A 22,482-nucleotide genomic window follows, 5' to 3' on the forward strand; every position below is an offset into this window, starting at 1 on the left:
TTAATAAAATGGAAACACACGTGTGTGCATGTGTGTACACACATGAAAATACAGAATAGCATGGGCAGAAGTTAAACACAACTTGGAAACACACACACAAGTGTACTTAAACTCACACGTAACCTCCATGTGCTACTCAGCAGTTTTATTGCAATGCTGAAAGATCTGTACTCACCCATGTGCGAACGATTCATGTTAGTTTACAAATTACACATTGTAGTTGGACAAGACTTTTGTCAATCAACTGCTAACTGACAGTCTCCATAAGCAATGCAGGTCAAAAGGGGTTATTTAACCGTACTTCACCACGCTGGTCAGTGTGGGTTGATATACCGTAGATGGCATGGTTACCACCTGTCTTGGTGGTGGAAGGTCAGGTGGCCAGAATAATATCTCACAATGCCAGAAAAGGTGAGGACTATGTTTGAATGCATTATCTTTTGTGGTGTATTATAGCAAAATTGACAAAAACTGGAACTTTATATCCCAGCAAGACCAACACATTTCCCAGGACAACTACGAAAAAACACAGGATGATCCTGGGAAGACCAGAACAGATGGTAAATGTGGCATGAGAGAGCAAGGACATGGTGATACATGCAAATTATCGTTACCAGGGGCAGCACAGTGAGAGATGTAAACATAGCACTGTAAGGGCTTAACAATAAATGTGATAAGTGATAACTTAAGTGATAACGCTAACTCAAAAAACATAGCGACCAGGTGATTTCATGAGTATTCTTGTAAATAAAAAAGCATAGACATGGGAAAATATGAAACCAATCAAGATTTTACTTTAAAATTACTCATTTAACGTCTTCTCATCACCATAAACCATCATTGTTATCAACATTGCCTATCTACTGCTGGATGAACGCCTCCCCATGCCAATGCCGTTCCCCCCCAATTCACCTCGCTCATAAATATGAACTGGTCTCTTCCCGTGGTGCTCATTCTCTTGGGTGCCGGCGTTCCCTCTTTTGGCTGACATTCCGTCGTCAGTCTCCAATTAGCACGGTTGACTACGTACGGTGCAAAAGAAGTTCAACATACATGCATACAGTCTAGACCAGGGGTCTGCAACCTTTAAGACATAAAGAGCCACTTGGACCCGTTTCCGAAGGAAAAAATAAACTGGGAGCCGCAAAACCATTGCAACTATTAAAACAAATATAACACTGCATATATTGTTTCTTACCTTATTGCTATATACAGGATCGTGCAGTCAGCTGTCAATCTGAATAAAAAAAGGACTTTTTCACTTAACAATGTAAAATATATTTTTGCAAATTAATAGCTAAATTACCTGGTTAATGGGATTTTTGCTCCTGAACCTCAGTGCACAGTGTCTGCACATCAGGGCTGTAAGACGTCACCTTCATTTTCACACAGGCTTGCAAGCTGTCATCTGTGAGGCGTGATCGATGTTTGTTTTTAATATAGTTCATGTTGGAGAAGACCTGCTCACATACATATGTGGAGCCGAAGATCGACAGGACTCCAAATGCATACTTTTTCATGTTTATATAAGTGTTGGGGATGGCATTCCATGTTTCGAATACAAGTTTGTCCTGTTTGGGAAGGTTTTCAATATCACTCCATTTATGATTCTGAGCCAGAATGGCCTTCTGACGGGCAACATCCTCAAGAGTAGCGGTCAAGCATTTGAACTTGGACACCCATATATCTTTGTCGGCTATATCGGCCAGTTCCATCTCAAGATCAGGTTGACTTACACCTGCAAATGCAGTCATATTCAATAGGGATGGATCGATCGCCAGGGAAGTGACAGGGAAGGATAATGTCGTTTTTTCCTCTCTGAACTCACAGAATCGTTTCCCAAACGAACTTTGCATTGTGGTGATTGCAGACTTGAAATATTCCAAATTTATCGTATCATGACTTTGTTTGAACTCTCTCAAAGAGGGAAAGTGAGACAGTGTACCTCTGTAAATCTTTGACAAACACTGTCAACTTGCGCTCGAATGCCAAAACCTCCTCCAGCATGTGCAGGGCTGTGCCTCCTTTCCCCTGAAGGGTTGTATTTAGCGTGTTTAGATGTGCTGTCATGTCTACCATAAAATGTAATTTTTCCAGCCACTCTGGCTGTTCCAGCTCAGCAAAGGTGAGCTCTTTGCTGCCCAGGAAGGTTTTTACTTCTTCCAAACATGTGACAAAGCAACGGCAACGTTATTGCCTGTCACCGGGCGGGCAGTGTGGAGCGGAGCGGCGACCTGTCAGCAGCGGCAACGCCAGAGCAGGTGTCACAGTGCGCCTCCTCCCCTCGCTAGCATCCGCCCCGGAGCCGCGGTCAAGGTTCAAAAGAGCCGCATGCGGCTCCGGAGCCGCAGGTTGCCGACCCCTGGTCTAGACCATCTGCTATCTTCCCTTATCGCAATAGGTCCTGCCCAAGCACAGTTACTTATCTGCACATCCTACACAATGTCTAAAATTTTCATGTGTTTCTTGACACGCGTGTATTTTTGTCCGTCTCCCTCTCTGTAGCTATGTAATGCACTGTAACGCCACGTGTTGTCTCCGTGGGTGCCAATCTGGTGAAATAAATGTGGTCATAATTGAGTATTCCTATTTAATTAACAACGCTGAATGTCTTTTCTTACAGCCCTTTGTCAACCCATTGCTGGGTGTACTCAAAATCACAAGTGATGTGGCACTGCGAAACAATCGTGAAAACAAGTGCACAAAATAAACGTGGATTTCTGAACAATGCAGTTTGCTTCCTGGTGCACACTGTGTGCAGGAAGTAAGTGTGTTGGCTGTGCTCATTTTCTTGCGGGCCAACAGTTTGGGTTATAAAGATAAGCTACATTCCAACGATCTCACCTATTTTATTTTTACAAAACCAACTTGATCTGTTCATAACAACTTCCAGTTTCCAGCTATTTAATCAAAACATTTATATGTATCATTTGCTAAGAGATTCCAAACCGAAACTTGCCAGTGAGTATGACAAACGAGCTAATCTGTTTTGGGCCTCCAAGTGACGGGATGATTTCCCTCCACTCGATAGAACACGGCAAGCTGGAAAAACCCGTTTATTGAACGCACACACGAACATTGGATTGCCCAAACCACATTTGAAAGTTTAAATAAAAAACACTGCATTGCAAGTGGTTACATTTACACACCATCTCTGTGACATTGTGTGGGAGCCGAGTGTCCTATAACGCTACTCCAATAAATCTAAGGGGTTATCTTGGACAGAAGCTTTACCTTCAGATTACTGCAGTCACGAAAGTTTCAAATCTAAAAGATCTGTGAAATTAGCGAAACAAGAATTTCCCTTATTTAGAAATTGTTCTGCGAACTGCTGCACTATCACCGATCTACTCAGTGGCAGAGTACTGTGATCCAAGCCTGGTCCGCGAACGCATACACACAACTGCTAGATGTGCAATGAAATCAGACAATGCGCATCAAAACTCTGAAACTGACCACCGATTCCCTGTCTCCGTATTCCCGATGAACATTCTGCCACCAAATGTTCGCAGAGACATCGCACAAACTGCAAGGGAGTTTACACGTTTTATTCCCAACAACAACAACCAGGACCTCACCAATTGCACCTTGCTGACAACTCCAGTCCCAAAAGTAGCTGATATGTGATGCACGCCGATAGTTTTCATTCATCAGAGGCCTCCTGAGCTGGTTGGGAACCAAATCTTTTGCTTGGTTTCCCTATCCCTAGCACGATCACTGCCTAGTCATATGTTTTTACCCTCCCTTGGCTTGCACCAAACCACCGGTGTTTTTTACAGTATTCAATTGTCACCATAAAAACATGTTGCCTGAATTATTGTATTGCTTGGGTCTCCCTCGTCTCTTGAAGTTGTTCCAAGAAGGTATTTTTCCATGCTTTGAATAGCATGTGATAAGTGATCACGCTAACCTAAAGCACAGCTACTCTTCACAAGTAGACAAAATAACAAAACATTGAACCACACATTGAGCATCAAACTCAGCATATTGTGAAAAGGTCTATGAAATAATGATTTTGGTGCTTCATGATACGTTTCTTTGTGGTGAGATCATATACAAAGATTAGATCATGTAGGTATCATGCAATAATATACGATTTAACCCAAAATAAACTAATTATTAATCATATTGGTTGCGAAAGCCTACCTATGGCATTTTGGTGTCGGACTGCTGCAAAATCCACCCTTGACACCACTTATTCGGTCACCATCGCTAAATGTATCATGGAAAATTTCCTGGGCCCCCCTTAACCCCGAAACCACCATACCCCCACTCAACGTGCCCCCCCCCCCTACCTCCGCTCCTTCCCTCCCCTGGAACTACATTTTTCGGAGCTCAGCCATGGATAAAGCCCTCAATGCACTCTCACCCTGGATGAATCCTAAATTTCTGTCCCTAAACATTGCATAAATTGAAGTCTTTGCTATCAACAAAAAGTCCACTTCAGTAAAGACTCAACTTTGATTGTGCACCTCCTAAACTCGGGAGATTACACTGGCTGAGAATGTGTAGAACCTTGGATTGTCAAATGCTGCCAAGCTCTCGTTCAATACCCACATCTCTCAACTATGCATGACCTTCTTCCCTCATCGACAATACACCTTCTGCATCTAGCACTTCCTTGCCCCAGCTGCTGCTGATACGCTCATCCTATTTATACTTGACAACTGCAACTCTCACCTCTATGGTCTACCCACATCACTCAGCTCCAAACTTCAGATGGTCCAAAATACTTGGGCTAGACTACTCATAAATGAGACCATAGCAAAACTCACTCACAATTTAACTGCCCTCACCATCTTAAGGATCCTCCATGGGCTTGCCTTTACAAGCATCGGGCATGCTCAGATGTGCTTCTGTGGCCGTCTGGAACGCTCTTCCTTCCGATTTTAGGAAACCACTGGAGAGATGCACTTTAAAACTAGACTGAAACCTAATTTTGATTTAAAGCTTTCGTGACTGCAGGGATTCATATTCTTGGTTCTTTCAGTAAAGTCACGTAGAAGGGAAATAATAAAATAAGAAAAATGTAAAACAAGAAAAAAATATTTTCTTGCTGTGGATTTCACACCTGATGATGATTGCTTGTGTTGCAGTCGAAACGTCGTGAGAATTTGTATTGTTTTATATTTATATTATTTTATTATTTCCCTTCTACGTGACTTTACCGAAAGAACCAAGAATATGAAACCTAATTTCTTTAGAACTGCTGCTTGTGTTTAGTTTGTTGTCATTCTCCCGCACCTCATATTAGCACGGTTGGCTACATATTGCTCTACATCCCTTCAGTTGCTATCCACAAAAGCAAGCAATGCTTTCTTTTGAAACGTCCAATCGACCTTCACTCTATGGGAGGTCACTCTTCCTCCTCAATTCCCTCGTAGTTTGGAACTCCCTCTTCCGAGCCATCCGCGATCTCGACTCCCCTACCCCTGTTCAAGTCCAGGCGACATACACTCGCTCTGCTCCCATTAGACCTGTCTCTTGTCGTAAAGAGTAAATACATTTCGCATTATATATGTACACATACTCTCAACTAACATGTCCCCGTGATGCGCATCCCACTGATGAAGTTGTATTTACGTTCTCAATCAATTTAAAATGTTACGTGCCAATGTCACCCTTAATTATATATCAATGCTCACAGAATGTATAGTATCGTATATTGCTGCTTGACTAAATCATGTGGTATCACACATCCCAGACACATGTCACTGCACATCCAATAACTCCTAACCCACATGCTCAAGTTGACATCGTCATGTCCCACACGCATATCAGCACAAGTCCCCGTGTGCCATTATTTAAGTTGACTTCTCTCGGGCACAGCAAAACATAAAGCATTTCTTTATAAGCCAAACGTCACAACACAGTTGTAAGAATTGAAAGTGCAGTACAGCACAGTATTACTGTATTTGGGAAACCACCGAAAACCACATTCTTTCATATTTGTTATCGTTTTAAAATACACTTATGTGTTAAATTATGCCTCCTTTTCCCCCCCTCCCACACCCGTGCCAAACACATGCAAATCGTTAAAGTTTGAAACACATAACAGCCTTGTGTTTACACCACAGCAAGCTATGGGACCTGTTTTGGGCACTGGAGAATTTAATAATACCGTAATGCCAAGTATTTACCTAGGAAAACCTCACTAGGGCCCAGCATTGGCATTAGCACGGTTGGCTACGTACGGTGCGAAAGAAGTTCAACATACATACGTGCACGCGTTGGCCAATACCTTTAATGAGTGGCATGTGGGAAGAAACTGAAGAAGCGAAATAAAAATACAATAAAATAAATAATAATAGAACTAAAATAATAAATCACGACGTTTCGGAGGCAACACAAGCTTCCTTCGTCAGGTGTAAAAAGGCACAGCAAAATGTCTGTAGTGAGAGGTATTTGTGACGGGACATTATTATATAGGGTAAGAGGAGGGGGGAGGGAGCCAAGGAGGACGGGTGCAGGGTGGGAAGGTATTGGGGTGTGGGTGAAGCCAGGTGGGTGAAGGTGATCCAAGACGGGTGCAACGGATGGTGGAGGGAGGACGAGGTGTAGGATGGGGGTGGTGGTGTGGGTGGAGCCAAGAAGGTGGAGGTGATCCTCGAGTTGAGGGGGGGAGGGGCTTGTCTGAATGTGGCAGCCAGGATGATGGTCCTCGGGAACGGGGCTAAAAGAGAACAACCTAAGAGTATGAATCCTTGCAGTCACGAAAGCTTCAAATCTAGAATTAAGCGAAAGAAACCCACCACACGTATACGATCTGGTGACACTCAACGCTATCATCTCCTGCAACACCTGGCAAGTCATGGTGGTAGCCGATCCAAGTGCTTTCCAGGATTAACCCCGCCTGGCTCCAGATCTGACGAGATCGAGCATATGCAAGATCATTTGGCTGTAGGCGATTTGTGGAAGGCATTCCCCAATAGATACTGTATAACCTCATTGGCTAAGTCGGTGAAATGAATACGTGCGCATGAAATGTCCCGCTTGGCTCCACACTCTAATTCCTGTTCTTTCGGTAAAGACTTTACCGAAAGAACCAAGAAGATGAATCCCTGCAGTCACGAAAGCTTTAAATCGAAATAAAATAATATTATATTATTATATTATAGTATTATATCATTTAAATATATTATAACATTATTTTGTTATTTTATCATTTTATTTTATTATTGTATTGTTGTATTTTTTATTATTTTATTATTTCCCTTCTACGTGACTTTACCGAAAGAACCAAGAAGATGAATCCCTGCAGTCACGAAAGCTTTAAATCAAAATAAAATAATATTATATTATAGTATTATATCATTTAAATATATTATAACATTATTTTGTTATTTTATTATAATATTATTGTATTGTTTTATTTTTAGCATTTTATTATTTCCCTTCTACGTGACTTTACCGAAAGAACCAAGAAGATGAATCCCTGCAGTCACGAAAGCTTTAAATCGAAATTCCTGTCACTACTGTTTAATCTATCACGGAAGTATATCACTGGTTATGGCCACGTCAGGATTAGTTGGTAGAGCTACGATCTATCCACTGCTGAATGAAAGCCTCATTAAACCACCACCACCACCACCGCTCAGTCTTGCATGTAACAATCCATCTAGCACCTGAACACCAGCTGATTTCATCCCTCAATCTCGGTCGTGGACATACTCGCAAGAGTCAATTATTTACATTGGTCTGTATTTCAGAATGTGCTATTATGGAAATATGTATTCAAAATAACGATAAATGTGACATATCGTATTTACATAATACCGTAATAAAATAATGTTATTGACTTTTTAAAAAAAACATTAATTGCTGCAGTAATTGTCATTATTGCTGTTTGGAAATGTACGAGCTGTTATTGTTGAAATAGTGTGTGTTCAGAGTACGGTAATTATCACTATTACCCTTACAGTATCACAAAAGCAACAACATTCTGTAAAGTTAACATTTAGCCCTGCTTGTAATGCGCAAACGTTAGCCGTGCACTTGCTGACTCGATCATGTGATCCTGTAAAGGGCACAACACAACACTGGAGCTGGGGTCAGCACGCTGACTATTGTTTGTAAAACAAAACGCTTATCTCACCAACGGGGGTGACTTCGAACAAAAATGTTTGTTCTCATTTCAGGCTGAATCTAATCTACAAAAACTCAACACGTTCATCAAGAGGCACTGTCCTTAAAGAGGAAAAAAATATCTATGCGCAAAACATCACCTATTATAGAATTGTATTTTATTTTGGGCAGTGGTCCTAAAAGCCATCCATAATATATTGTTTTTCCTCTGGAGGGTACTGTTTACTCATTCATTTGTTGAGTTTTTGTTGTGTGTGATTATACACCACTGCCAATGCATGATCACATTGCTGTGTCGACTCTAATCTAGACCTCACTGAGCCTCTTATTATTCTTTTATTAGAGTGCTATCGTTTCCATGGATATCGCCTAGACATCTGAGATGCTCATTTGTAATTCTCATCTTCTTGCAGCTTTCACGGTACGTGGGCTTGGCATTTCTGTTTTTTGAAGCTGGTATCATGCCTATGTACCTGTTTCGAAATAAAACTTGGGAGTCTCGATGTATGTTCGCTCACCTAGCCACAACAACATTTGCGGTCTGTACATTGCACGGGTCCGTTCAGGCTATGGTAGTGCTGTCTCCAGGAGGTTTCACAGCCACGATACTTGTACGGTGATCAGAGGCTGTACAAACGGATCGCTTCGTCACATACATCCAGCACCTTTATATATTTGCACACAAATGTTACGTGAGATACGGAAGAAGCAAGTACGATACAAATAATATAATTTGCGAAAATAAAAATGTAAATGTGGATAAAACAGCTGCAGTCAAACAAAACATTCATACCTTAACAAGAATGTGTCTATTCAATTGTTTCTGACAACACACGCAACATGTTCAAATAACTACATTATGAGCTTTGTATATGAATGCAGAGACACATATTTGCGTAAAAACTTAAATACTAGCAGAGGGACAACCAGGAGAGAGAATCCACCCAAGTGCAGGGCCACTGGGCAGATGGATCGATGGAATCTTCTAGCGCAGGTCGAGGAGGCTTACGACATCGCAGGATCCAGCTCTCTATTAGCCATGACTGCTGCTAACGAGACTGATTTTAATTGATCAACAATGTCAAGCGGTGACTTTGAGGCCAGCTTGAGGACAATTTATAATGTAAACCTTGTGGCGGGACCCGGGGTCCCCATCAGCCCCCGGCTCTCGTACAAACTGCTTTGCGACGTCATTGTATGTCTTTGAAGGCGAACGATGCGGCAATCTATTCCTCTCGACGAGCTCTACACGATGCGCTGATCAAAGTTTTGTTTCTTCTGCGCATTCGTCCTCGCTGCTGTGCTTGGATGACATGACAACAGAAACAAAATTACGATTTTGACTTCCGTTTACCTGGGACCCCGTTGTCCCGCCATGAGGTCCACGTTTTGCCCATGTCAGTTCTGGTCTTGTGCTCACAACTGTGACATTCAATCCTAATGCTGGTGGTCCAAAACCACTGTGCTTCACATTAATCCCGTCTCGCTGCTATCGTGTACACAACTGTACACCCCTGGGGCTTTACATGGAAACATGATGATCCGTACTTAAGTGGACTTTCTTTAATTTAATCAAATGTATCGTGGCCTGCCAGTGGTCACCACCGTCATCTCACGTTACGCAGATAGATATGGGTGCTGTTACTGCGGTACTATTTCGGACATCATGCGGTGTGACCTGAAACAGAATTCATGCTTTTTGTGTTGAGTTTGCTGCCCCCCCCCCGCAGCTCCGATTAGCACGATTGGCTACGTACGGTGCGAAAGAAGTTTAGCATAAAGTACATACTAACGAGAAATTATATTGTCACAGACACTCTTCTGTGAGAGCACTAACAAAAAATGTTTTTTTTTGCGTGGGGTCTAAAAATAATAATGCATTTTTGAGAAATGTAAAGGAAATAAAAGGCTCTAAAAATAAGTATCTTTGTTATTTTCCCATTGCGACTCGGCTGTTATCACGCAGAAACATCTCTGGGCTTGGTGTGGTCTGTACCAGCTTGTAAACATACGAATCACACGAAGGTTATAACCTCCGTGCACGAGGGTCACGTTGACAGACATCCTGTTGATAACACACCCACCGAGATATGCCACATGTACTGTTATTAAGCACTGATACAATAATATCACATCGTCACCGTCATAATAACAATAATGTGTTCGATGTATTTCCAGGACAACAAAAGTTCGCAAAGCATCGCAATATTAAAAAAAACTCTACCCGAATGTCATGAAACCAAAAAATACACCACAAGCAATTTTTCAAACAACCAACTCTCACACATCAACCATTCCCCACGCATCTCGAACAGAAGTTAAAGTCCAACCGGACGGATGCGAATTCAGGCAGCTGCGCAAGGCAACATCACCAACAACACAACAACAACAATACACAACAACAACACTCCCACGTATGGTAAACAAGCCGCGCGTATTGACGTGTATCATTACTTTCCGTGGCTTATTATGGAGTGAATACAATTTTCAAGAGGAGGGGGGGGCATTTTTTCGTGCATTTTTACAGCAAAACTTCGCCGAACGTGAAAGTGGTGTGGGTGACTAAACGTCGCAATCCACTGAACCAGAAACACAATGAGAATATTTACTTATACTGGAGGAATCCGATTATATGTAAAGCTCTTTTGCACACATGTCCAGTCGGGACAGGTCAGTACGTTACAACAAACAATACAAAAACACAACGGGAGTGCAATGTATAGGGCAGGTAAATAAACCACTTAAAATATACAAAATAAACTACCTTTCGATTTAAAGCTTTCGTGACTGCAGGGATTAATCTTCTTGGTTCTTTCGGTAAAGTCACGTAGAAGGGAAATAATAAAACAGCTGTCTTCTCGACAGACCTGTCTCTTCACCTGAGGACGGCTGCTTGCGTTGTGGCCGAAACGTCGTGAGAATTATTTTATTATGTTTTATTTTTATTATTTTATTGCTTCCCTTCTACTTGACTTTACCGAAAGAACCAAGAAGATAAACTACCTTTTTATTAATCTTACCAGCTCATGCCCACTCAGCTATTCGCTTCACTTTCAGTAACAGGCGTCCGCGCTCACTCACTGACCTGATGATGATGATGGTGGTGGTGATGGTGATGATGGTGGTACGCTCAGCACAAGCAGCTTAACAACAGAATCCACCTTCCCCTCTCCCTGCTGCCTGCTCCACCTCTCTGCCGTAGGGGTGGTGGTGGTGGGTGACCACGATTCCGACGCAGACCCCGCAGGCGATGATCCCGTGCCGACCAAACAGAACCACATCTCTGGTCCCCGCTGCTCTTTGACGTGTCCATCCCCGTTGCCAACACCCCGACATTCAGAGTTCACGTACACCCGCACGACCGCCTGCTGCTGCTGCTGCCCCTCTCCTCCCAGAGAGCCGTGGCTTTGCGACACCACCGCCTTGACCGCGAACATTTCGCGACCGGAGGCGGTCACCCCACGGGGGGGGGGGGTAGAGGGCCCTCTCTTTCTCAATTCCTCGTGGCCAACGCGACCACCCCGTGGGCTCCCCGCCTCTGCCGAGGTCTTCCCCTGCCAGCCACCCACGGACGAGCGCGTACGGCCAGGAACAGCAGCAGCAACAGCTGATTTGGAGCCGTGAAAACTCGATGTCCGTTTCGTTATCTCGCCGTCAGATGGCTTTCCACGTCAGCTCGCCATCACTGATACCACCCACCCGCAACCACCCCCCCCCACGCCACTCGAATCCATCACTCAATCGAGGGCTGTCGATCGCGCCAACGTTTTCAGGAATTGTAACCTTTGTACCCACCGCCGTCTCCCCCGTGCGACGCACTCGCAAATGTCCCCCAAGTTACCGTGGCGACTGCGGTGTGTGGATGTTGGAGTGGAGTGGAGGGGGGGAGGTGGTACGGGAGGCGTGGGTAGAGTGGGAGGGTAGGGAGGTGCAGTCGACCGTGGCTACCTCCCACCCCACCTAACGCAAGGGGACAGGTACGTGTACAACAACAGCAGCAACATCAAAGGGCCCTCTCTGTCACCTTGACCGTCAAACCAGGTGAGGTCACGGCTGTCTTGTTAACACGACCGTGGCCCTGAATCACCTCGAGGCCACTCACTCACGCCATTGTTGGGTTGATTTCTAATTTGGTTTTGCTCCCGTTTCTTGCATTGCGTGGTTATTTAGCGCGGGGTTTTTTTTTTTGTTCGCTACGTGCGCTGTTACGAACACGGTTCACTCCAACGTTCTTATTTGCGATTAAGGATCCACTTCTCACACGGCAGTGCAAAAGAGCCAACGTGTCAGAGAACGGCTCACGGAAGCAGATATTACAGAGCTACAGTACAGTACTTCTGAAATAATTCAAAGTGCTTTCGGGTCCACGCAGTAAGGAGCATGGATCAGCACTCTACCACCCACGCTGCTAGGGACAGGAAAAGCTCTTCACATTGCGGTCAAAACGATCATTTGGATTACCAGAGCTGGAATTTAGCCCAATTAAGTAGTAAATAAATGTTAACGTGCAGATTTTTTTTTTTGGAGTTGTAGTCATGGGTGACTGAACTGAAACCATCAACTCACTGCACTGGAAAACCCGGTTTAATCACAGACGGCTGCAGGTAAACCGAGGTTCTAATCAGTGTCAGCGCAGTGCTCCCGCCTCTGCTGAACAACCCGGCCACCTCCCGCATGAAGTCAACCTGCCGACGACATCAACCTCCGTTTTAATCAAGGCGGATGGATTCCAGTGGCCGTCTACGCCATCTGGAGTTGGGATGAGCAATTTGTAGAGAAGTGAACTCAGCCCAGTGTCATTAGAGAAGCGATGCACTCCTGTCGTAACCCAAGATGTATCATTCTCTGCCAGTCATGCCCTCTCGCCAAGATATAAAGTGTCACTAAGAGCTGAACTAATTTTCTTTCACGAAACCATAGAGGTGCAGCTCGGGGTTAGGTAGATGTTCCTATGATTGAAAATACAGTAGCTCAATAAACCATTTGCTTCCCAGAAAAAAAAATTGCGACACAAATAACTTTGTACAGCCTCGATGTCATATTTCAGAACCTAAAATGGGGTTGAGCCTGGTAAGTACATTTATGGGAGACTACCTGGGAGAATCAAGAATTGTAGGTTTGGGCTGCGAGCTAGCTCGATTATCATACCGCAATACAATCTTGAACCTATCTGTGAAGAACTTTGAGTGATAACCCGTTATAAGCGTGGGTTTTCTCTGAGCACACCCGATTCCACCTTCATCCCAAACACCCATCAACGGAATTGGCCATACATCCCAGTGCGGTACATGACTCCTGAAAATAAGTAATATTTAAAAATGCTTTTTTAAAAACACGATTTAATGAAACGTACCGTACAAGAAATGGTAGCACTCCACGACTCCAGGAAGTGGCCCCGAAGCTTGCCATAACGTGGTGATCTACAGCCAACGTTAGTTAGACCCAAGGCGAAACATAACATATGAAAAAAGATGGTTTAAAAATATTTTTGTTTGATAGAATATAGTATTGTCATCGGTATGACATAAGTATACCAAGTTTGCAGTCGATACCACATTGGGAAGTGGGTTAAAATTGAGTTACAAGATTTGAGGATACGACAAAGACAACAACAGACAGAGTGAGTTAAATAAAAGCGTGTAATAAAAATAACAACCTAGACACTGAGTAGGGGCATTATTGTTATTGTGTCATACAACACCACTGTGACCCTTAGAAACATTGGACACTGCTTTGGGTTAGCACCATAGCCACCACCCCACGTGATGCGACAACACCTTGATCACTTTGGTCACTGCACCTGTTCCATCACCACTGCTCACGCTGGCTCAGTCGCATGCTATGTGTTTATTACGAGCCCTGTGGGAAGAGCAACTGCAGCAGGTCGGGGCATGAATCATGGCCACACGGCACACAGTGCACGGCTAATGAGATACAATGCGAGGATTGCTTGGGGCGAATTAATTGGTTAACATTGATTCTAGATTTGAAGCTTTCGTGACTGCAATTGATTCATACTCTTTGCTTTTTTTCGGTAAAGTCACGTAGGTAAAAAGTTAAATTAAATAAATGAAAACAACTAAAATCTAAATTTAGTTATTTTCATTTCTTTTATTTTTTACCTACGTGACTTTACCGAAAAAACCAAAGAGTATGGCTAACATTGGTTGAGGATAATGCCGTGCTTCTCAAATTGCGGCCCTGACGAACCCTCCCCACATATGCCACCTGACTACAACGCCCAATGGCCAGGAGCGTGCCATAGTGGCTTGATTTGCACCCATCATTAGATTGATGACAAAGGGCTGTAGAATACACACGCAGGGTGATATATCAGAAAGCAAACAGGTGCGATTGTAACCACGGGATCAGTGCTCCCATCGTGCCTTGTATGTCACTTCACATCACCGTACCACGTGTATAGGCACATCGCTTTATTGCAGAACACCATCTCAATATAGTCGTAATTGTGGCCGTATTATTTTATTCATCAGTAGGACAAGGAGACGACAGTATTCCAGTTTAATACGAGTTTTGGAAATCCATTTCTCTCGAACTGCTTCTTGTGTTTAGTTGCCCTTCCCCGTACCTCCGGTTAGCACAGTGAGCTCCGTACGATGCGAAAGAAGTTCCGCATACATAGGTGTATGAATGATCAGTAGAGTAGAGCCATGATTGCCCATTGCTGCCTTTGTGCCTCAGTGGCAATGTGCGGTTAAGTCATCCTGATCAATGCGGGGGTAGTCTGACTGAATTTACTCGGTAGCAATCACAGTAGTGCGCTGGGGAAACTCATAAACTAGACACTAACACAAGGGGGCAGTGGTCGCTACGCAAACGTCATTTTTAAAAAACATACGTTTATGACACGAGATGGGGAAAGTTTTTAATATCATATTCTTAGGTTTTTTCGGTAAAGTCACGTAGGTAATTTTTTTTTAAATTAATAAAAGTAAAATAAAAATAAAATACCAAATGTGTAAAAAGTATATAAGCAGAACTCTATTTTGCGCCTGCACATACATATGCAAATAAAAGTATGTTTAATTCAATCTGCCCACTTGTTTTTCAGAATATATTATCCTGCAGGATTTGCTTTATAAGCAAGCAAACGCTCGTTTCGACCTTCTGGGTCACATGAGCAGTCAGGCTTATACAAATGCTGGTGGGTTACCATATGTTATTGGCAAGAGCACTCCATCTAAACTATGAATCCCCGTTTAAAGCGAAACAAGCAATATGCTGCATGATGTGTTGTTGTAGAGCATTATGGGTAAAAATATATAGTACACGCAGAACTCTGTACTTTGTCTCCAAAGATGAATACAAATGTTTTTGTCGATTGGCTCTCCAGGGCAAAATTATCCAGCAGCAAGTGTTTAAGACTCTGTTCATCAAATCTATCGTAGATTCAATGATTTGCTTTTGAGTTAAAACAAATTACTTAATGACAACATCGTGGAGCACAGAAAAACCAGCTGCATTATATTTGTAAATTATTAAATTTGTATTACATATTTTATAACTATTACCGTTTGACAATAAATGCCTAGGTAGAAGAGACTGGGATTGGGAGTAAATGTGGCCTATAGTCTGGAGGGCCTTGCCTGAAAGTGTCATCTGCTAAGTCAGACGACGCAAGTATTGTCACTTTTTTGTAAATAATTACTCGGTTTCTTTTACGTTGTATTTGATAGTTATAATACTGCATTATTTTATTAATCTCCTCATATCAATTACTAATCTCATGATGCATGCGTTGACTAATGTGAGTAAAAAACACGTTTTAAATTGATATGTATTATATGGTACGGGTTCATGTTACCCTTGCATATCCACCAGTGGCCACTACATTCACATATATTAAACAAAATCTAGATTTATCTTCTTGGTTCTTTCGGTAAAGTCACATATCCCCTCCCTTTGATGCTGCTAATCCTGCATAATGCACGGGCATAAGTAGTACTAATCACATACCTGCATTTCCCATAAATATGCTAAATTCCTCTTGATATGCAAATTATTTTGTCAAGGCGCCCTTTCCCCCCCTTCCAACCCAGCTTAAATATATGCTCCAAGCATGGTGCTGTTTCATTCAGACGCTGTCGCCTCGACAGACCTGGTTTTCACCTGAGGACGGCTGCTTGCGTTGTGGCCGAAACGTCGTGAGAATTATTTTATTATGTTTTTTTTTTATTATTTTATTACTTCCCTTCTACGTGACTTTACCGAAAGAACCAAGCAAATGAATCCCTGCAGTCACGAAATCTTTAAATCGAAATAAAATCTAGATTTCTTGAATCAAATCTTGACCATGAATCATGACAATTTATTGAGTCACCGTAGGGGGGGGGGGGGTGTGAATCATTACACTTTATACCTTTTTGCTTTAATACAGTTATTCAAAAACGTTGCGTAAGTGTAGAGGAATGTCCTAGCATCACTAATGCTAAGCACACTTTGGCTGAGGTTCAATACTGCATCTCTTGCATGCTTAGTGCAGTGTATATATAGTATTTTAATTCAACATAGTATATGGTGGCATTGCTTTGGAGTTCCATTAACCTAACGATGCTTGCACAAAACCACTAAACTCAAATGACTGCAGTGTATTTTGTATGTGGATTATTTCCCACTAGGCGTCACCAAAACGTAGGGTTAAAACATTTGAATTAAACCAGTGATATACATAGCATCACATTTATATCGACTGCAATGTTTCTCAACCATCATGTTCTATCCATAAAGTCACCATGTTTCTCTGACAGCCTGAAAATCTGGCTTAACAATGTGAAATTTATCTTTACATTTTCTCGAATTTTATCCTGATTCTGATAGCTCACGGAGGAGCACAACACTTCGTATGACATAACAGCCCACAGAACAGGATACCACAGAACTACCTCTGAGATCCTTAAAAGTGACCTCTGGTCGACAGTAAATGGCAGCACTGTCCAACCCACTATATATCAAAGTTATTTTCGTTGCGTGACAATAAAACCTAGATTTTAATTCTCAGAGCTGAAACGTAATTTAATGTGATAATTTTGCGTGCAGTCGTTGGAGACTGGGCTGAGATTATCAACTCACTACACTTTAAAACACTGTTTAAGCACAAGCAGCTGCCTGATTTCAAACCCAAGTTCTTAGCGGTGCCAGCTCAGTCTTCTGATCTCTGAGTCATCATCCGGCCACCTCAGTCTGTGAATTTAAAACTAACGGCATGGATACCAATGAGCACCACAATGTGGTCACACAGTGAAACTCTACTGGGTGCCAAAATGTGCTAGAAAACATCCACATCTTCATAAGAAAGGCTTGTAGGCCTTAAACATGTGTGCATGATGTCCATATTTTTGAATTAAAAACAGATAAAAACAAGTTGTAATGCTTTTTGGAAAAATGAACTTGATATTAAAAGGCAACAAATCAATGGATCTCAAGGGGACAGTTTTGAAGCGAAGTATATTACCTACTATGAGATCATCATCAGCCATGATCCATCCGAGGCTGGATGAAGGCCTCCCCAATCTGTCGCCACTTCTCACGGTCTTGCTATGCCACAAGTCCAGCACCTGCACGTGAGTTTATTCAATCGCTCCGTCTCCTCTCGAACGCATTCCATTCGTTGGCTGCCACTCCATTATTATTCTTGACCATTGTCTTTCATCCCTTCTTGCAACGTGTCCTTATAAACCCACTTTTATTAACAGGTTGGATGGTATTATATTCTTGGTTCTTTCGGTAAAGTCACGTAGAAGGGAAATAATGAAATAATACAAATATAAAACAATACAATTCTCACGACGTTTCGACTGCAACACAAGCAATCATCATCAGGTTGGATGATGTGATTTACCTCCGTATGTTCTCTCATCCATGTGTTCCCCCATGCTTCTTTGCACATTTTTCAGTTTTAGTTCTATATCTATTTTTTTTGTTAATGACCATAGCAGGTCGTACACACTGATAAAAAAACACCTTTCTTTTAATGATTTATGCACACGGACATTGACAAAGGAAATGGAACAAAAACTGAAAAGCTTACAGAGGCATGGAGAGGTTCTTGTTTGGATGAAACAGAGACAAAGACACATCGCTAGACAGGAAGGTAGTTCGTGGTCGAAACTTACAATGGAGTGGCAGCCAGTGGCAGCCAAAAGAGGGAACATCCCCAGTAGGACTTCTGCAATGGAGATGGAGTAATGAAAGCAGTTCTTTTTTCGATTTAAAGCTTTCGTGACTGCAGGGATTCAACTTCTTGGTTCTTTCGGTAAAGTCACGTAGAAGGGAACTAATAAAATAATAAAAATCAAACATAATAAAATACAATTCTCACGACGTTTCGGCCACAACACAAGCAGCCGTCCTCAGGTGAAGAACAGGTCTGTCTTTCCGAACAGGTCTGTCTTTCCGACAGACCTGTTCTTCACCTGATGACGACTGCTTGCGTTGTGGCCGAAACGTCGTGAGAATTATTTTATTATGTTTTATTTTTTATTATTTCCCTTCTACGTGACTTTACCGAAAGAACCAAGAAGATGAAAGCAGTTCTTCTGCAGGAGCTAGATGCTGCACGAGATCATGAGTGATTGCAATGGGGTGGGGAGCCCTTCACCCAGAAAGTGGATTGATCATGACTGACGATGAAAACAAAAATCCACGTTAAGCACTCGAAGTTGCCTTTGTTGCCTTACTGTCAATTGTCAGTAGGGCAGGAAGGGGTGGGGGTGGTGGCAATAACATTGTGGAATACATGGAGCTCCCGTATAGGTAGGTAACCGTGTGTGTAAGAAAACCAAGAAAACGATTTGGCACAAATTCTCATGAAGATTATATTGACCTTGCGTTAATGGTTAGCAGAGAGTTCCAATCTGTCCGCACGCTGAATTCCCCCACCCACACTTCTGAGACACTGATTAGGTTCCGCCTCCCACCATACACTCCCAGCGAACACTTATCGCATTATGCAACTTATAAATGCTTTCCGACAGAGTCAATCCTGAAATTCACGGTGGCGTTTCAGTGCGTCAGAGCACAGGAATTTAACGGGCAGTAAAGAAAAAAAACTCAATTTTTGCTTGTGCCACAGCTAAACATCTCAAACCACTTGCGCCCCATGCAGCCACCAGCAAGACATACAGTGCAACCTCCCTGACTCCCGTTGGCAAAATATCCCTGCTTTGCCTGGAAGATGCAAAAACACCGTGACTCATGAACGTATCATCCTCCACATCATCATTTACCAAGGTCAGTCCACTGCTGGATGAAGGCCTTCCTATGTCGATCACTATTCAACATTGTCCCGTGATGCCATCACCTTTCATTGATTAAAGTATTGCGAAGAGTGTACAAACTTTCTTAAATCCACCAGCCATTGTCCACCCAGCAGTAGAAATTGGTACATCATAGTTGGTCGATCGGCAGGTTGCGTGTGGAGGGGTAAAGTGTGGGTACTCCCACCTCTATACAAAACGCATGGACATTCTGGAAGAGTAGGCCAAATACCATCTAGAGGGGCTCTCCAGAGCGCCCTCTTGTGCAGTCTCTTCTGTTAGGGGTGTAACGGTTCACCTCCACGGGGACTTGCGTCAATAATGTATTCTCTTTTGCCTCACTATCACCGTCTCGTTTGTACAGGTCAATACGCTTCATTAGACTAAGCGTAATGTCAACATTTGTTTTGCAAATGGTTTGCATGAAGTGAAAAACGCCAAACGTAGCACGTGATTTGATGGGTGTATCTTGAGCCTTATGCATCGCCTTCCCCAGCCCACAACTTACCAATGTGGGGAAGTATGGTCAAATCACCCCCATGACCAACATGGCATGGGGAGGTCCTCGTCCAGTCGTGGATTGACAAAAGGGCTGTACATGCAACGGGTACGTTGCTGGTCGCAAAATAACTACGCATATAAACCATTGCACGTAAAATATATAAATAGGTAGTCATTATATATTAACTATTTCAGGGAGTTAAAGGTTTCACAAGTTATTGGCTTTTGTGGTTTCCTTGAGCTTTGCAGACATTTTTTTTTCTGCAGAATACTCAGTTATTGTTCCTTTATTTTGAGGTCCCCATTTTGAATGTTTATATATGTTGTTTTATTGCTTACTCCACTTCATAATACGCTGACTCTACCCCATACATCTGCTAACCTTGCCAGAATATTCTGCAGATTTCCAAGATTGGCAGACGACTCCGTTAATAAAAAAAAATAATGACTGAGTTTAATTCTATCAATCTATTCGCAAGTGAATGCGTCATTTAGCAATGGCCACCCTCCTACTCTGTGTTTGAGTTGCAAACCGCCACGCATGAGCTCGGCTTTAAAGTCAATGCTGTAAATTGTGAACATAATTATGTCATAAAAAGGATGGCATTCAGTGTGTGGCTACAAGAAAAAGTCTTTGTCGTGTTTTTCTCTGATTCACTGTGCCATCACAAGAGGCTTGTTGTTTCTGCCCTGCATTATAAGAATGCACTTCCTACACACTGGAGATCAAAACTTCACAGGGTCCTCATGCAGTTTCTATTTTTTTTACTTGGTGAGAAAGTGGTCAAAAAAGCCATCCGTGTGTAAGAACATAACGTGGATGAACAAGATAACTTGTTTTTGTTGTACTTTTCACGGTACGTACCATCTCAATGAGTGGACTGTAAACGCCAGTGGGATTGCATTTTCAAACTACACATCTTAAGCAGATTACCAAGCTTTTATATGTTTCCTATAGAATCTGGTACTTCTGCAAAGATTACGTCCCATCCAACCATTGCCGGCAGCTATCTCTTGCCTAGCAGGCGGAGAGCGATGCATCAATTCATTGATTAAAATAAGACGTTTACATTCATGATACATAGATCGAATCATTCATTTGTTAGAAATGATAATTTTGGAATTATGCAAATAATATGCTGATAAAAATATCACTGCAAGACGCCTTTGCATAGGGGAAACGCTGGCTGGAGGTTCTATTTGTATCACGTTTTATAAGCCGTGTCTTTTTCAAACGACGTGCCACTGAATTTAGGCTAATGGAACTATTAAACAATGCGAACGTGGTAGAAAACTACGAGAAGCAATACAACAGCACAGTGGCGGCTCCTGCAAAATCTCTCAGGGGGGGCAAATGTCTGGATGATTGATAAGGATAAGGTCCACCCATGCAATGGATAAATTAACAGCTTAAGCATGTAAAGGCAACTTCACTTCTTTAATATTAATGAAAAATAAAGTGACTCTTACAATACATCTTGTTTGTTTCTATACTCACTATTATTACAATCCACTCAGTTTCTTTTATTAAAGATTCCACTAGGTGGCGACAAATATTGTTGGATGAAACGTGCTTACGTATGATGACGTAAGCACGTTAGTGCGAGCCCTCCCGGAAGCCATAGAGAATGCATTGCAGCGCCCGCCGTTCGAAAAAAAACATCTTTGAATGTAAGTCTATGGGAACACTCTGGGCGATTCTCAGCCGGAGTGAAATCGCCCAAAAAGAGGCGGTACTCCACAGAACGTAGCATGACGCTGATTTGACTATATCCAGAGGCACAGTAACGGCTCGCGAAACTCTGTGGTTGAATGACATTGGTGGTGCGTCGCCCAATCGCCCTAATGAAGAAACCGCCCCTGCAACAGCATGAGAAAGTTAAGTTCCTCAAATGAATCACGAATTAATCCAATGCAATCCAATGCAAATCAACGCAACACTGGGCAGTGGGATCGTTACGTGCCCCTTGGTTAGCATTAAAGTGCGATGTTTAAACTAGTTACACATTTGCCCAATTATCATCGGTCAGTGCAGTTGCGTTCACAAAGGCAGAGGGTTCAGTTGGAATAGAAAGGTAAGTAGGGTTGCAACAACAGTTTAGTTTAAAAATGTTTTACTAGATAAGGCCCACTGAGCTATACAGATATTTTACAGAAACGACTGGCCACAAATGATGGCTCGACGAAGTGGCTTAATCATGTGGAAATGTATCACATTCAAATACGCTAAATGCATGTTTCTAACTCACATCGCTGTGTATGAACTTTAAAATAAATCTGAGGTTTGACCTTCTCGGAATTTCATTTCCTACTTGGCCTTTTATTTGTTTCCCCTTGGAAACTATTTCCAACGTTACAAATGCAGTCTCTTCACAAACACTTTCCAGTGGCTGACATTCTTACACACACAGTCTCTTTTATTAGAAGAAGACAAACAATTCTAGATTTGAAGCTTTCGTGACTGCAATGATTCATATTCTCAGGTTTTTTCGGTAAAGTCACGTAGGTAAAACATTAAAAGTAATGAAAGTAAAATAAAAACAAAACAAAAATAAAAATAAAATTCACGACGTTTCGGAGGCAACACAAGCAAGTTATAAGGGATTACATTTTGAATCAT

General features: G+C 42.4%; 1 protein-coding gene across 4 annotated transcripts in view; it reads right to left on the bottom strand.

Moving 5' to 3' along the window:
- LOC144719508 (uncharacterized) overlaps positions 1 to 22,482 on the bottom strand; it is a 50,716-nt gene that overhangs the window by 22,523 nt on the left and 5,711 nt on the right. For 2 of the 4 annotated variants that reach the window (XM_078595500.1, XM_078595498.1), the window contains exon 1: positions 11,171 to 11,963. The exons of 1 other annotated variant lie outside the window; for it this stretch is intronic. In XM_078595500.1, coding sequence (XP_078451626.1) covers positions 11,171 to 11,522 — 352 coding nt within the window. In that variant the 5' untranslated portion in view covers positions 11,523 to 11,963. Of the gene's footprint in view, positions 1 to 11,170; positions 11,964 to 22,482 lie in introns of those variants that run through there. One more of the 4 variants, XM_078595499.1, reaches the window with a different exon arrangement.

Source organism: Lampetra planeri, chromosome 6, assembly GCF_965212315.1.
Source record: "Lampetra planeri chromosome 6, kcLamPlan1.2.h2, whole genome shotgun sequence".
Taxonomy (NCBI): domain Eukaryota; kingdom Metazoa; phylum Chordata; class Hyperoartia; order Petromyzontiformes; family Petromyzontidae; genus Lampetra; species Lampetra planeri.